This window comes from Plecotus auritus (genome assembly GCF_963455305.1).
Source record: "Plecotus auritus genome assembly, chromosome: 5".
NCBI classification, from domain to species: Eukaryota; Metazoa; Chordata; class Mammalia; order Chiroptera; family Vespertilionidae; genus Plecotus; species Plecotus auritus.
Genome location: NC_137776.1, coordinates 47,865,910 through 47,878,161, shown reverse-complemented (window position 1 = coordinate 47,878,161; position 12,252 = coordinate 47,865,910). Strand labels below are relative to the sequence as shown.

Sequence of the window (12,252 nt, the reverse complement as noted above, 5' to 3'; positions counted from 1 at the left end):
TGATACTGTAAAAGGTATTATATATGGAGCCCTAAAGCTCTGTTCTAATTAATCTCCATACCTTTTGCCCCTTTCTCCTTTAGTTCATTCCTTGCTAGAAGATGAATTTTCTAAAATAATGGCTCTAATTCTTTCAGTCTCCTTCAGCTCTCTGCTGACCCGAGTGATTAGCAGAATGCAGTCTGTCCTGTCTCAGTCTCATTGCTCAGTTTTCCCCTTGGAGAAACCATTAGCACTTTAGACCTTTGGAACTACTGGCTTCTCCTGGCCTATAATTTCCTACTTCTGTCATCTTCTTGCCTGGAAATCTGCTACCCTTTGTTTGTGCTTATACAATTTCTGCCCACTCTTCATGGACCAGTTCAAATTTCAACTAAAATGCTGTGGAAAGTAGAAAATTTGAAGAAAAATGTCCTCTGTAAAGATTTTTCTACTCATTCTTGCTTCCTCTAGCTCTGAACTCCCAGGAGTCTTTATATAGACGTCTGTGTACATTTATATGGCCCCATAGGACTGCTTTCACCCTTGCATTACCATCGTTTAGACAGAGGTCTTAGATCCCCTTATTGATCAGAATCAAAGTCCTTCCTGTGACTCTCAAAGAACCTTTTAATTGTACTTCGCACGTGGTAGACATCCAACAGATTTGTTGAATGACAGAGGCTAGAGACTGAAATTCAGAATTGTGATGCTCTTTATCTCTGCTTAGGTGAAAAAATGGTGGGGCAAAGATATTTCCTGTTTTGTTTGCTAGGAGACCTGAGACTGGGATGGGTGTGAAGATCTGATTCTTGCTGGCCCTGAGGAGCGGCTTCCTGTTCCTCACAGCAGGACTAAGAGGTGGACCAGCCTCTGGCTTTTAGGAAGTCGGTTACACTCTCTCAAACTGGAGCTGGCTTCTGCATAGATGGAAAGTCACAGTACCTGTTTACCAAGTGGACCATACGTGACTGTAACAAGGTTCCCTTTCCGATATCGACTTTGGCCAGCCACTGCTCCTTAGGGAACTGTCTCTAGGTATCTTATTGCTGGGGTAGTCATAATTGCCGAATGTAATAATTCAAACATTGCCTGAAATTATATGCAAGGCCAGCTTTCTTTTATAGCATTCTATACTCCAGCCTACCGAGCCTGGACTATCAATTCTGATAATTTTGAAAACCAAAATGACTAACAGTAAAAAGAAAGACTGTCAAATTGAATCTTCATCCCTAACTAATCACAATCCCCGCCATATGTCCTTGGCACAAATCATGTTGCTGCCTGGGGCCTTTCATTCTCTGCAGTGAGGCGTGCTGGAAATTTGTGTTGGTGAGGACTGCTCTTGCCATTTTACACTCTGAAGGGGCATAAGAATGAAATTCAAGGCATCTGTTTTCATTGGCATTTATAGTGTTGGAATTATGGAAATGAGATGTCTTGGTGGGTGGGTATGACAAAAGGTTTTAGTGTACCAAAAATTTACCAAAAATCATATTCTCTATTAGCCAACTCTAGTTTTATTTAACAATCTACTCACTATTAAAGCCGGGGCACTGTGAAGGAAAAGAGAATTTGACAATATCCTAAGAAATGCATCCTACTGTGCCCTACTTAATCTTTAGTTTATCAATAATTTTTAGCTGATAAGGCCCTATACTATATAATCTTTAACTTATAGGCCATAGCCAGTTATACTGTACAGAGAACATCCTTCTAACCAAATTCCTGAGTGCATTTTGACTTAGCAATAGATCTGGAAAGTCCTGTCCCATTTTGGTTAAGATATTCTCAACTAACTCTTTGACATAAAACCCTGATTTATTTTTATTTATTTCTTGGCTCAATATATAACTCCTATTTTGGACTTTTCTAAAGATGGACAGAATCTAAAGATGGACTTTTCTAACAATGGACAGAATCTCGAGGATAATTTAGCCCCATGGCTTCCTTTCAGATATGAGGAAGCCAGTCCCATATTGATCAGTAGTTGTTTTAAGGTAGAACCCATGGAGATTAAGCAACTTGCTTTTCAGTGATAGTGCTAAACATAAGTCACATAGTATCACTTCTATCATATTCTGTTGGTCACAAGGCCGGCCTAGATTTATGAAGAGGGAAGTAAGTCCCATTTCTTGATGGTGATAATGACAAAACACTTGTGGCCATTTTTAATCAACCATACTCAAAGAAGACGTTTTATTTCATAACATTTTAGACTCTTTGGTATATTAGCTGCCTTTTAGTTAGAAAAACTTCAGCCATTTTTTTTCTTCAAATGTTTTTTTCTTCCTCATTTTCTTTCTTTTTTCCATATGGGACTTCAATTTTATGTAGTTTAAGTCCTCTTGATATTGTCTCACAGGTCACTGAATCTCTGTTTATTGTTATTTTTATTATTATAAAATTATTATTGTTAATATTATTATATTTCTTCTGTCCATGCTATAGTTTAGATAATTTTTTACTGCCTGTACTAAGGTTCATTGATCTTTTTTTCTGCAGTGCACAGTCTATCTTAAGCCCATCCAATGAATTTTTTTCTTTTCATATTTTGTCTTTTTCAGCTTTAGAATTTCCATTTACTTCCTTTTTAAAGTAACCATTCTTATTATGCTAATCTTTTAAAATCTTTAAACATATTTATAATAACTGTTTTTAAAGTCCTTGTTTGATATTTTTAACATCTGTCATCACTGGGTCTGTTTCTATTTACTTTTTTCTGTTTATGAGCCACATTTCCCTGTTTCATTGCTTATCTAGCAATTTCTGATTGTATGCTAGACATTGTGTTGCTGTGATATTGAGAATCTGGATTTTGTTTCTTTCTTTAAAGAATGTCAACTTCTATTTCATAGGCAGTTAACTTACTGGCCAGTCAGCTTGCTTTTTACTGAAGCTTATTTGTGAGCTTTTTTTAGGGTAGGTCTAAATCTTGGGCTAACATGGCATTTTTGGAGTCTCAGTTTGATGTCCAGGGTGGTCAGGGCAGTCTGTGTACTCTGGCTGTCAGAGATGCTATGTATTGTGTGACCTTTAGCATTTCAGTTCAGCTTACATTCCCCTGGAACTCTCCATGAAGGCTTTAATTAATTTATTTTAAACCTAGCTGTTCATGGAAAACCTCTTGTATCTTGCTGTTGGTGCCCCTGCTTGGGGACAACTTGAAGAAACCACAGAATAAGTGGATAAAAATGCTAAGTCAATGTTTTGATTTGAAAGTAGTATGTAAGTATAGCATTGAAGTGAGTGGTGGTTAGATTATTCACAATAGCCAAGATATGGAAATGACCTAAATATCCATTGATGTTTCTTTCTCTCTCCGCCCCCCCTCACTCCCTCCCTTTTTCCCCAAAAAAAATCAATGGAAAAAATATCCGCAGGTGAGGGTTAACAACAACAACAAAAGATGGTAAGGCAGACTTTATTCCAGACTGTGGCAATAGATATAGGGACCACTATAATAGGACTTTACAGTGGGGAAGAAAGGTTGGGCTCAACTCCATATACAGCATGGAGAGGTGGGCATTTATAGCCAAGGAGTAGGGTTCAGGGGGAGGGGGGAATTACTAAGAGGAAACTTCAGGGGTGAAGGGGCTTCTATTAAACGGACCTAACTGAATTCTTGCTGAAGACAGGCCAGGGTGATCAGACATCACCTGGGGGATAGTGGAGGATGAGCAACCCAATCACATATTGCAGGTGGTCAGGTATTGAGGGAGGGGGGTTTCTGGTTAAACTGACTTAGCAGGATTTTTGCTAGAAATAGATTTTATAAGGAGGTGTACAGATGGGTCCAAGAGAAGGTTCAAGAACCTGACTAAAGTTTGGACAACAAAGAATCTTTGTCAGTATGTGTGAGTGTATGTGTATTTGTACATATGTATCTGTGTGTGTCTGCATTTCTGGATGTATGTGTGTGTATCTGTGTGTATGTATCTGATGTGTGTGTGTGTGTGTGTGTGTGTGTGTGTGTGTGTGTGTGTGTGTCTGTGTGGTGGGGAGTGGTTGGTGTAGGAAACTCAGGAAGTGGAGTTATTAGAACAGGTCTCTAGTGAGTGTGGCCATTTTTAGGACTAAATGGCTAACCAGTAATATCACTGTAGTTGTAAAAAGAGAAATGAGAAAGAACTAATTTTAGGGAGAATTTACAATAATGCCTTCGTGAAGTCTTTGTAGAACTTTCATTCATAGGTGATGTCTGTTCCTCCTCTGAATTCCCATTTCCTTTATCCTGTCTTAACTGTGCTTCTTACCACATTTCAGCTTGATAATTGCTGTACATATACAATTCTCCCTGATTCAATTTTAACTTCCTGGGTGCAGGGACCATGCCTTTTTTAAAAAAAATCACTGGAGGGCTTTATTCTCCTCTCATATAGATACTCAGTAAATATTTACAGATTGAATGAATGTATTTTCAATACCTTTTTTTCTGAATATTGTTGACATTGTTAGGAAAACTTGTAATTAGTAAAGAGTAAACATTTCAGCATTCTAAGTGGTTAATAATCATAATTAAAATAACATGGTAAGTGGTAAACATCTTGAGTTACAAAGACTTTTGATAGATCCATGCCATCACTGGTGTTATAAGTACACATGATTTTAGTATATTAGTAATTACATAACCTCAGCATCAGATGTTTCTGCGTGTAAAATTAGGTTCATAAAACCTGTTTCATTTAACAGGTTGGTCAAAAATTTCAAAGCCCTTTGAAAAGTTAATAGTGTTACAAAAAGGCCAAGATTGTCAAATACATAGTGTTTGAGATCTTACTGTTGTTATAATAGAAAAAAAACATCCATGCACACCTATCTATAAAGCCTTTAAAAGGCACATGAGAACTCTAGTATGTTTTGAAGAACTTTACTCATTGCTTTTGTTAGACACTTATTTTAAAACGATTTTGTGGCTAATAATGGTGATGATGAAGATGATGGTACTAGTAATTATTTCTCTAGCCTTTTATAATTTATAGAGTTCACATGTATTATCCCAGATTCAACTGTTCATTAGGGGTAGGGACTAGCTCTTTATTATACTAAGTTACTGCTAAAACAAAAGGAACAAACATGCGGGTTCTATCCCTGGTCAGGGCACATACAAGAATCAACCAATAAATACATAAATACATGTAACAACAAATCAATCTCTCTTTCTCTCCTTTCTCTTTCTCAAATTAAAAAAAAAAGAAGAAAATGAACAAACTGTGAATTCACTTTAATGCAAATATATTTAGTTAACATGACACCCAATAGTCTGAAATTAATTTACTGGTCATTAAAAGACTTACTGAAATTTATAAAATGCATTCTAAACTAAAATGATGTTATCTGTTAGCTACAATTGAAATTAAAATTTAAAAACGACAAGGGAAGTAGTTGAGGAAATTGAGCATTACATACATTCCTCAAGAAGACAGTGCTGTTAAGTCTGTTCTTGTTGTCCACTTCTTGGCCAAGTTCACGATCATAGAGAGGCAGCTGCGCAGAGAACAGTTGACTCCCACTTTCCCTTTCCTTTTTGCCTACTTCCTGCACCCCCACATGTCTGACTGTTGGGTGTTGGCGTCCATTGTCCCATGAGGGCCCTCAGAGCTTCTATAGGAGTTAGCACTCAATAATAACAGAACACAAAATAACACATAAGCATGGGGAAAATATACAATAACCATAAAATCAACAGAAATATCTCCCCTTAGATGACCTGCTGTTTAGGTATATGATAATCAATATTTGCAAGCACTTTGCTGTGGGAAGGACCACCCCCTCATCAGTCAGCTGAGTAAAAGAGCTCAAGAACCCTGAGGGGAAAAAAAACCCTAAAAGCAGGAAAACAGTGATTTCAGTGGTTGATAAAAAAATAAAACCCTCCCTAACCGGTTTGGCTCAGTGGATAGAGCGTTGGCCTGTGGACTCAAGGGTCCCAGGTTCAATTCTGGTCAAGGGCATGTACCTTGGTTGTGGGCACATACCCAGTAAAGAGTGTGCAGGAGGCAGCTGATCGATGTTTCTCTCTCATCGATATTTCTAACTCTATCCCTCTCCCTTTCTCTCTGTAAAAAATTAATAAAATGTATATATATAAAAAACCCAATAGTATTTACTGAATGAATGAATAGATGAATAAGAGTATCTCCCAGAAGACAATACAGGGTGTCCCTCAAAAATGTGTGTACACTTTAACAGCTGATACCTCAAATTTGAGAAAATGAAGTGTATTTTAAATACTGCCTTTATAATTATTCAAAGTGTGTATATGCATCTTTTGGGATACCCTATATTTGCATGCATGAAATGTGAAATAATAACACATAATAAAATTGATGCCAAAAAATGCTATCAGTTGGATTTCAGAGATGAGAGAGAATGTTGTAAGGAAAAGTTCCAGGAGGGCAGTGAACCCACAAGCAAGTGAGTCAGTATGAGAAAATAACTTCATGTCTGTATTAGTTTCCTATTGCTGTGTGACAAATGACCACAACCTGAGTGGCCCAGAGCAGCAGACACTTATCATCTTGCCTTCCCATGGGCAGGAGCCTGAGCATGGCTTGTCTGAGTCTTCTGCTCAGAGTCTTAAAGACTGAAATTAAGGCATTGACTTGGTGTTCCTTTCCGGGGCTTGGAGACCTCCTCCAAGTTCACATGATTGGTGGTAGAATTCAATTCCTTGAAGTTTTAGACCTGAGGTCCCTGTTTTCTTGCTGGCTGACAGCCAGGGACCTCACACATCCTTGCTCTGTGGCCTCCTTGCAACATGGCAGCTTCCTTCTTCAAGGCCAGCAAAGGAACCTCCCACTTCTTCCATCCTCTTTTAAAGGACTCACTAGATTAGGTCAGGCCCACCTGGGAAAAAAGTTTCTCTTTTGATTCACTAAGGTCAACTGATTAGGAATCTTACACAATTAAAACAATTTTTTATATTTTGTTCAGTTACAGTTTACATTCAGTATTATTTTTGTGTTAGTTTCAGGTGTGCAGCATAGTAGTTAGACAATCATATACTTTACAAAGTGTCCCCCCCCAATATTTCCAGTACCCATCTGTCACCAGACATAGTTATTACAGTATTATTTACTACTAGAGGCCCGGTGCATGAAATTCATGCACGGGGGTGTGTGTCCCTCAGCCCAGCCTGCACCCTCTCCAGTCTGGGACCCCTCGAGGGATGTCCGACTGTCCTGGATTGTGAGAGGGATGTCCGACTAAACGGGCAGTCGGACATCCCTCTCACAATCCAGGACTGCTGGCTCCCAACTGCTCACCTGCCTGCCTTCCTGATTGCCCCTAACTGCTTCTGCCTGCCAGCCTGATCACCCCCTAACCACTCCCCTGCCAGCCTGATTGATGCCTAACTGCTCCCCTGCCAGCCTGTTTGCCCCTAACTGCCTTCCCCTGCAGGCCTGGTCACGCCTAACTGCCCTCCCCTGCAGGCCTGAGTCCCCCCCAACTGCCCTCCCCTGCCAGCCTGGTCACCCCTAGCTGCCCTCCCGTGCAGGCTTGATTGCCCCCAACTGCCCTCCCTTGCAGGCCTGGTTCCTCCCAACTGCCCTCCCCTGCTGGCCTTATCACCCACAACTGCCCTCCCTTGCAGGCCTGGTTCTTCCCAACTACCCTCCCCTGCTGGCCATCTTGTGGTGGCCATCTTGTGTCCACATTAGGGCAGGATCTTTGACCACATTGGGGCAGCCACCTTGTGTGTTGGAGTGATGGTCAGTTTGCATATTACTCTTTTATTAGATAGGATAGAGGCCTGGTGCATGGGTGGGGGCCAGCTGGTTTGCCCTGAAGGGTGTCCCGGATCAGGGTGGGGGTTCCCTTGGGGCGTGAGGCGGCCTGGGCGAGGGGCCTGTGGTGGTTTGCAGGCTGGCCACACCCCCTGGCGACCCAAGCAGAGGCCCTGGTATCTGGGGTTTATATATCTTCTACAATTGAAACTTTGTAGCCTGGAGCGGAGCCAAGCCTTCTGCTTGCTCTGCGGCGGCAGCCATTTCTATTGGGATTTATGTATCTTCTATAATTGAAACTTTGTAGCCTTAAGTGAGGCCTGGGCCAGCCAGGGTGTGCGGAAAGCTTGGCTTCCTCCATCGCCGGGGGCAACCCTAGCCTCCTGCTCTTTCCAGCTCTGTGGCTGCTGCCATTTCTGTTTGGATTTATGTATCTTCTATCATTGAAACTTTGTAGCCTTGAGTGGAGGCCTGGGCTGGCAAGGGCAGGTGGAAAGCTTGGCTTCCTCCATTGCCGGGGAAACCCAAGCCTCCCTCCTGCTCTCTGTGTCTGTAGCCATCTTGGTTGGGCTTATTTGCATATTCGCTCCTGATTGGCTTGTGGGCGTGGCTTGTGGGCATGGCTTGTGGTGTAGCGGAGTGATGGTTAATTTGCATATTACTCTTTTATTAGATAGGATATTTCCCATGCTGTCCAAGGGGTCTTAATTACACCTGTGAAATCTCTTTACCTTTGTCATATACCTAACTGTGCCAGGCCAGCTCAGCCAAGGGTTCGGTGAGCCTGAGGCAGGGTTGGGAGGGGGGTGGGCATGGCGAAGGATTTAGAAAAGACAGACAAAGAGAATAAGCTGGGTCTAGGTGATCTCCTGTGCTTGGCTGAGGCCACAGAGAGAGATCCAGATGGCAAGCTGAGCCTTTATTTTATAGTCAGAGGTAAACGAGGTAGTGGTCACCATAGTTACAATGTTCTTATGAGTTTCACTTGTTTAGCAGCACTTGCTGCACCTCCCATAGCCCATTAGCTACCCAGGAAGGATCTAGGGAGCGACATAAGGTCAAGCTTAATTATGCTAAGAGGGCTGTGCCCTCTAAGCTGGGACTTGTTTGTGGCTTTGCCAACAGGTCAGTCCGAGGCTTAACCCTATAGCTGCTCCCTACACCTAACATAATCACGGGAGTGATATAGCTCTATTTTTTCCATGTTCTTCTGACTAAAAGCAAATTACAGCTTCTGTCCATGTTCAAGAGGAATATACAAGGGTGTGGGCCATTGCTGGTCACCTTTGAGTCCTGCCTACCAGTATCTTCTTTTGTAAATGATTCTTTTTTGTAAATTGTCTGAACATGTTTAAAAGTGAAGTTTTAAAAAAGTGATTTTAAAAAATGGGCCCTAGGTATCAGATGTCAGGCTAAGGAAAAGAACTTCTCTGACATTAGAGCTTTTACTTCTGTTTACTTAGGGGACCAGCGCTGTGGAAGCGGAGTGGAAAGGAATGAGTTATAATTAGAGAAATCCACCTCATCATTCGATACACTGTGAGAGCTTCCTAACTGGCCTCTTGGTGGCTGGCCTTTACTCTCTCCCATCTGCCTCTACTTGCAGTCAAAGTGATCTTTCCAAAATGCACATCCAATCATGTCACTACTGCTAAAAATACTTCTGCTGTCTATTAAGTGGAACCCAGCTCTCTAGCCTCCTGGGAAAGGACTGCCATACTGTTCAGCTTCATGTCCCAATACAGGCTTCACATGCCCTTCATTCACATGCAACTGAGGCAGTGACAGTAGGGGTAAGAGGAGGGGGCAGATTTGAGAGACACTGAGCAGGTAGAATTACCTGGATGTGATGAGGGAGGTCGAGCCTGCTTCATGCATGGAAATAAGGAGTGCAGGTGCAGTAGCAGATGTGGGAGAGAAGATGAGTTCAGTTTGAGGTCACGGTAGAAAATCACACTAATGGACATGCTTGGCCCTCTACTGGGTACTGTGAGATCTGTAAAGGAAGTGCCAAGCCTAACCTCTATGGAGTTAAGAATCTATGTGGCATTCAGAAATTATGGATTCACAAGAGAAGAAGGGCAATAGAAGGATTATCCCCAGGGTTAGATTATAGAGGTTGGATAGGTAAGATATTCCACTAGCTGAGTGGAATTTTCCCTACTCCCTGAAATACCCAATAAAAGCAATGACAGATAACATTGCTTTTCATTGTGTCTATGGCTTCAAAGTTTAGACAGCAGATGAGGAATTCTGAAACACCAGATAGGTGTCCTGCAATGTAACTCAACTCAAGCCAGTTCTGACTCTGTCTAACTGAAGGTAGCCTTAGATCCCACAGGTTAAGGGCTCAGTCCCACAAAAGTACCTCCAACTCTCACTCTTTAGATGCCAATCACAAGACCAGGTTGTCACGTGTGCTTCTGACCAACGGGCCATAAATCAAACAGGTTTCCACCCCGTCCTCCTCGGGTTTGATTAATCCGCTAGAGTGGCTCACAGAGCTCAGGAAAACAGTTTACTTTTTTTTTTATTTAAAAAAATTACCAGTTTTTTAATAAAAGGATATAATTCAGGAAAATCCAGATAGAAGAGGTGCATAAAGCAAGGTATGAGGAAGGGCATGGAGCTTCCTTGTTCTCTTCGTGCGCTCCATCTGTCCCCAAATTTCCACTTGTCCAGCGAGCTGGAATCTCTCCAAACCCAGTAGCTGAAGGATTTTTATGGAGGCTTTATTATATAGGCATGGTTGATTGAATCATTGGCTTTGGTGATTGAACTCAATCTTCAGCCTCCACCCCCTCCCCGGAGGGTGGGAAGTAGGACTGAAAGTTCCAACCCTCTAATCACTTGGTGGTTCCGCTGACAACCAGCTGCCATCCTTAGGTTATTTCGGGGCTTTAAAAAAGTCACCTCATTAATGTAAACTCAGTTGTAGTTGAAGGGGGTTGGTTATGAGTAACAAGGCACCCATTCCACCTTCATGGTTCTGAAGCATTTCAGGAACTGAGGACAAAAGACCAAATATAACCAAAGATGCCCCTATGGCTCTTACATAGGAAATTACAAGTTTTAGGAACTATGTACCAGGAGCAGTGGACAAAGACCAAATATGTATGTATGTGTGTGTATATATGTATATATGTATATGTGTGTGTATGTATATATACATATACACATATACATATATACATATATACATACACACACACACACACACATATATATATATATATATATATATATATGATTGATTGATTTCAGAGAGGAATTGAGAGGGAGAGAGATAGAAACATCAATGATGAGAGAGAATCATTGATTGACTGCCTCCTGCATGCACACCTCCCCCTCCCCCCGAGCCACAACCTCCTGATTCATAGGTTGATGCTCAACCACTGAGACAGGCCAGCCGGGCAAATATATATTTTTTATCATAAATTGAAATGCCACACCATCTGCAGTAAACATGATTTAAGGTGAATAGTTGAGGAAAGCTTGGAAAGACCTGTGATGGGGATAGGTTAGATAAACATTTGCAATGAAAAACCTGTAATTAGGATAGTTGGGTAAACTTTAATATAACAAAAATAATGCATGTTGACTCAAGTAAATCCTTGCTAACACAGCTTTTTGTGCATTGTCTCCCCTTTATAGACCATTGGAACGATCCAGTGAAGATGTGGATATAATCTTCACACGGCTGAAAGAAGTTAAAGCTTTTGAGAAATTTCACCCAAATCTCCTTCATCAGATTTGTTTATGTGGTTATTATGAAAATCTGGAAAAAGGAATAACATGTAAGAAACTCAACTCCAATAGTATACTTTCATGTCCAGTTTGTGCTTATTTGTGGTTATTCTGTGGGGATAGATAGCACATGGGGTATTTATGTGCCAATATTTGAGCTTCAAGTGAAGGTATTAGATTGACATTTCCCTCTACTTTGTTTATTCAGTTTCATGTAGGCATTTCCTTAACTCCTTTGTTCACAGCATGTAAATGGCTCTTTCAGGTCAGCCCACATCCAGATGGAGCTGGAAAAATATACCGATTCACATAATTCATCTGTATCCTTAGAAATTCAAATAATTATTTTCTCTAACCCCAAAATACGATGATAGTCAGTAGAATCTCAACTAAAGATAGAAGGTCACTTAACTACTGCTAATAGTAATGTTTTGAAATAACCTCAGTGATATTGTCTATTCCAGGTGTGAATAAGGGGCAGGGAGAGTAAAACAAGATGGTTAGCTGCATTTTTATAAAAGTATTTTCTCGTTAAAAAATTAATGCTTTCCTATTTGTTGGATGCTTTATGATGCTGTAACAAAACACTCCCATCCAACTGGCTTGAATAACCAATTACTCGTGTAAGAGGAAAAATCAATTACTCACATGCCAGAAGTCTTGAGATAGGATGGCTTCAGGGTTGGCTCAATGACATTATTAAAGTCCCAGGTCCCTCCCATCTTTTTGTTTGTTGGTTTTTGCTGTATATCTTCAGGTGTTGGCCTCTGTCCTTAGACTTGTCCCAAATGGATCT

At 41.0% G+C, this 12,252-nt stretch overlaps 1 protein-coding gene across 4 annotated transcripts in view; it reads left to right on the top strand.

Annotated features, from left to right (window-relative positions):
- RAPGEF4 (Rap guanine nucleotide exchange factor 4) overlaps nt 1-12,252 on the top strand; it is a 270,049-nt gene that overhangs the window by 34,664 nt on the left and 223,133 nt on the right. For all 4 annotated transcript variants that reach the window (XM_080671018.1, XM_080671014.1, XM_080671010.1 and 1 more), the window contains exon 2: nt 11,364-11,506. Coding sequence is in view for 2 of the 4 variants with exons in the window: in XM_080671014.1 (XP_080527140.1) it covers nt 11,364-11,506 (143 nt within the window). In the remaining 2 variants the exon portion in view is untranslated. The remainder of the gene's footprint in view (nt 1-11,363; nt 11,507-12,252) is intronic.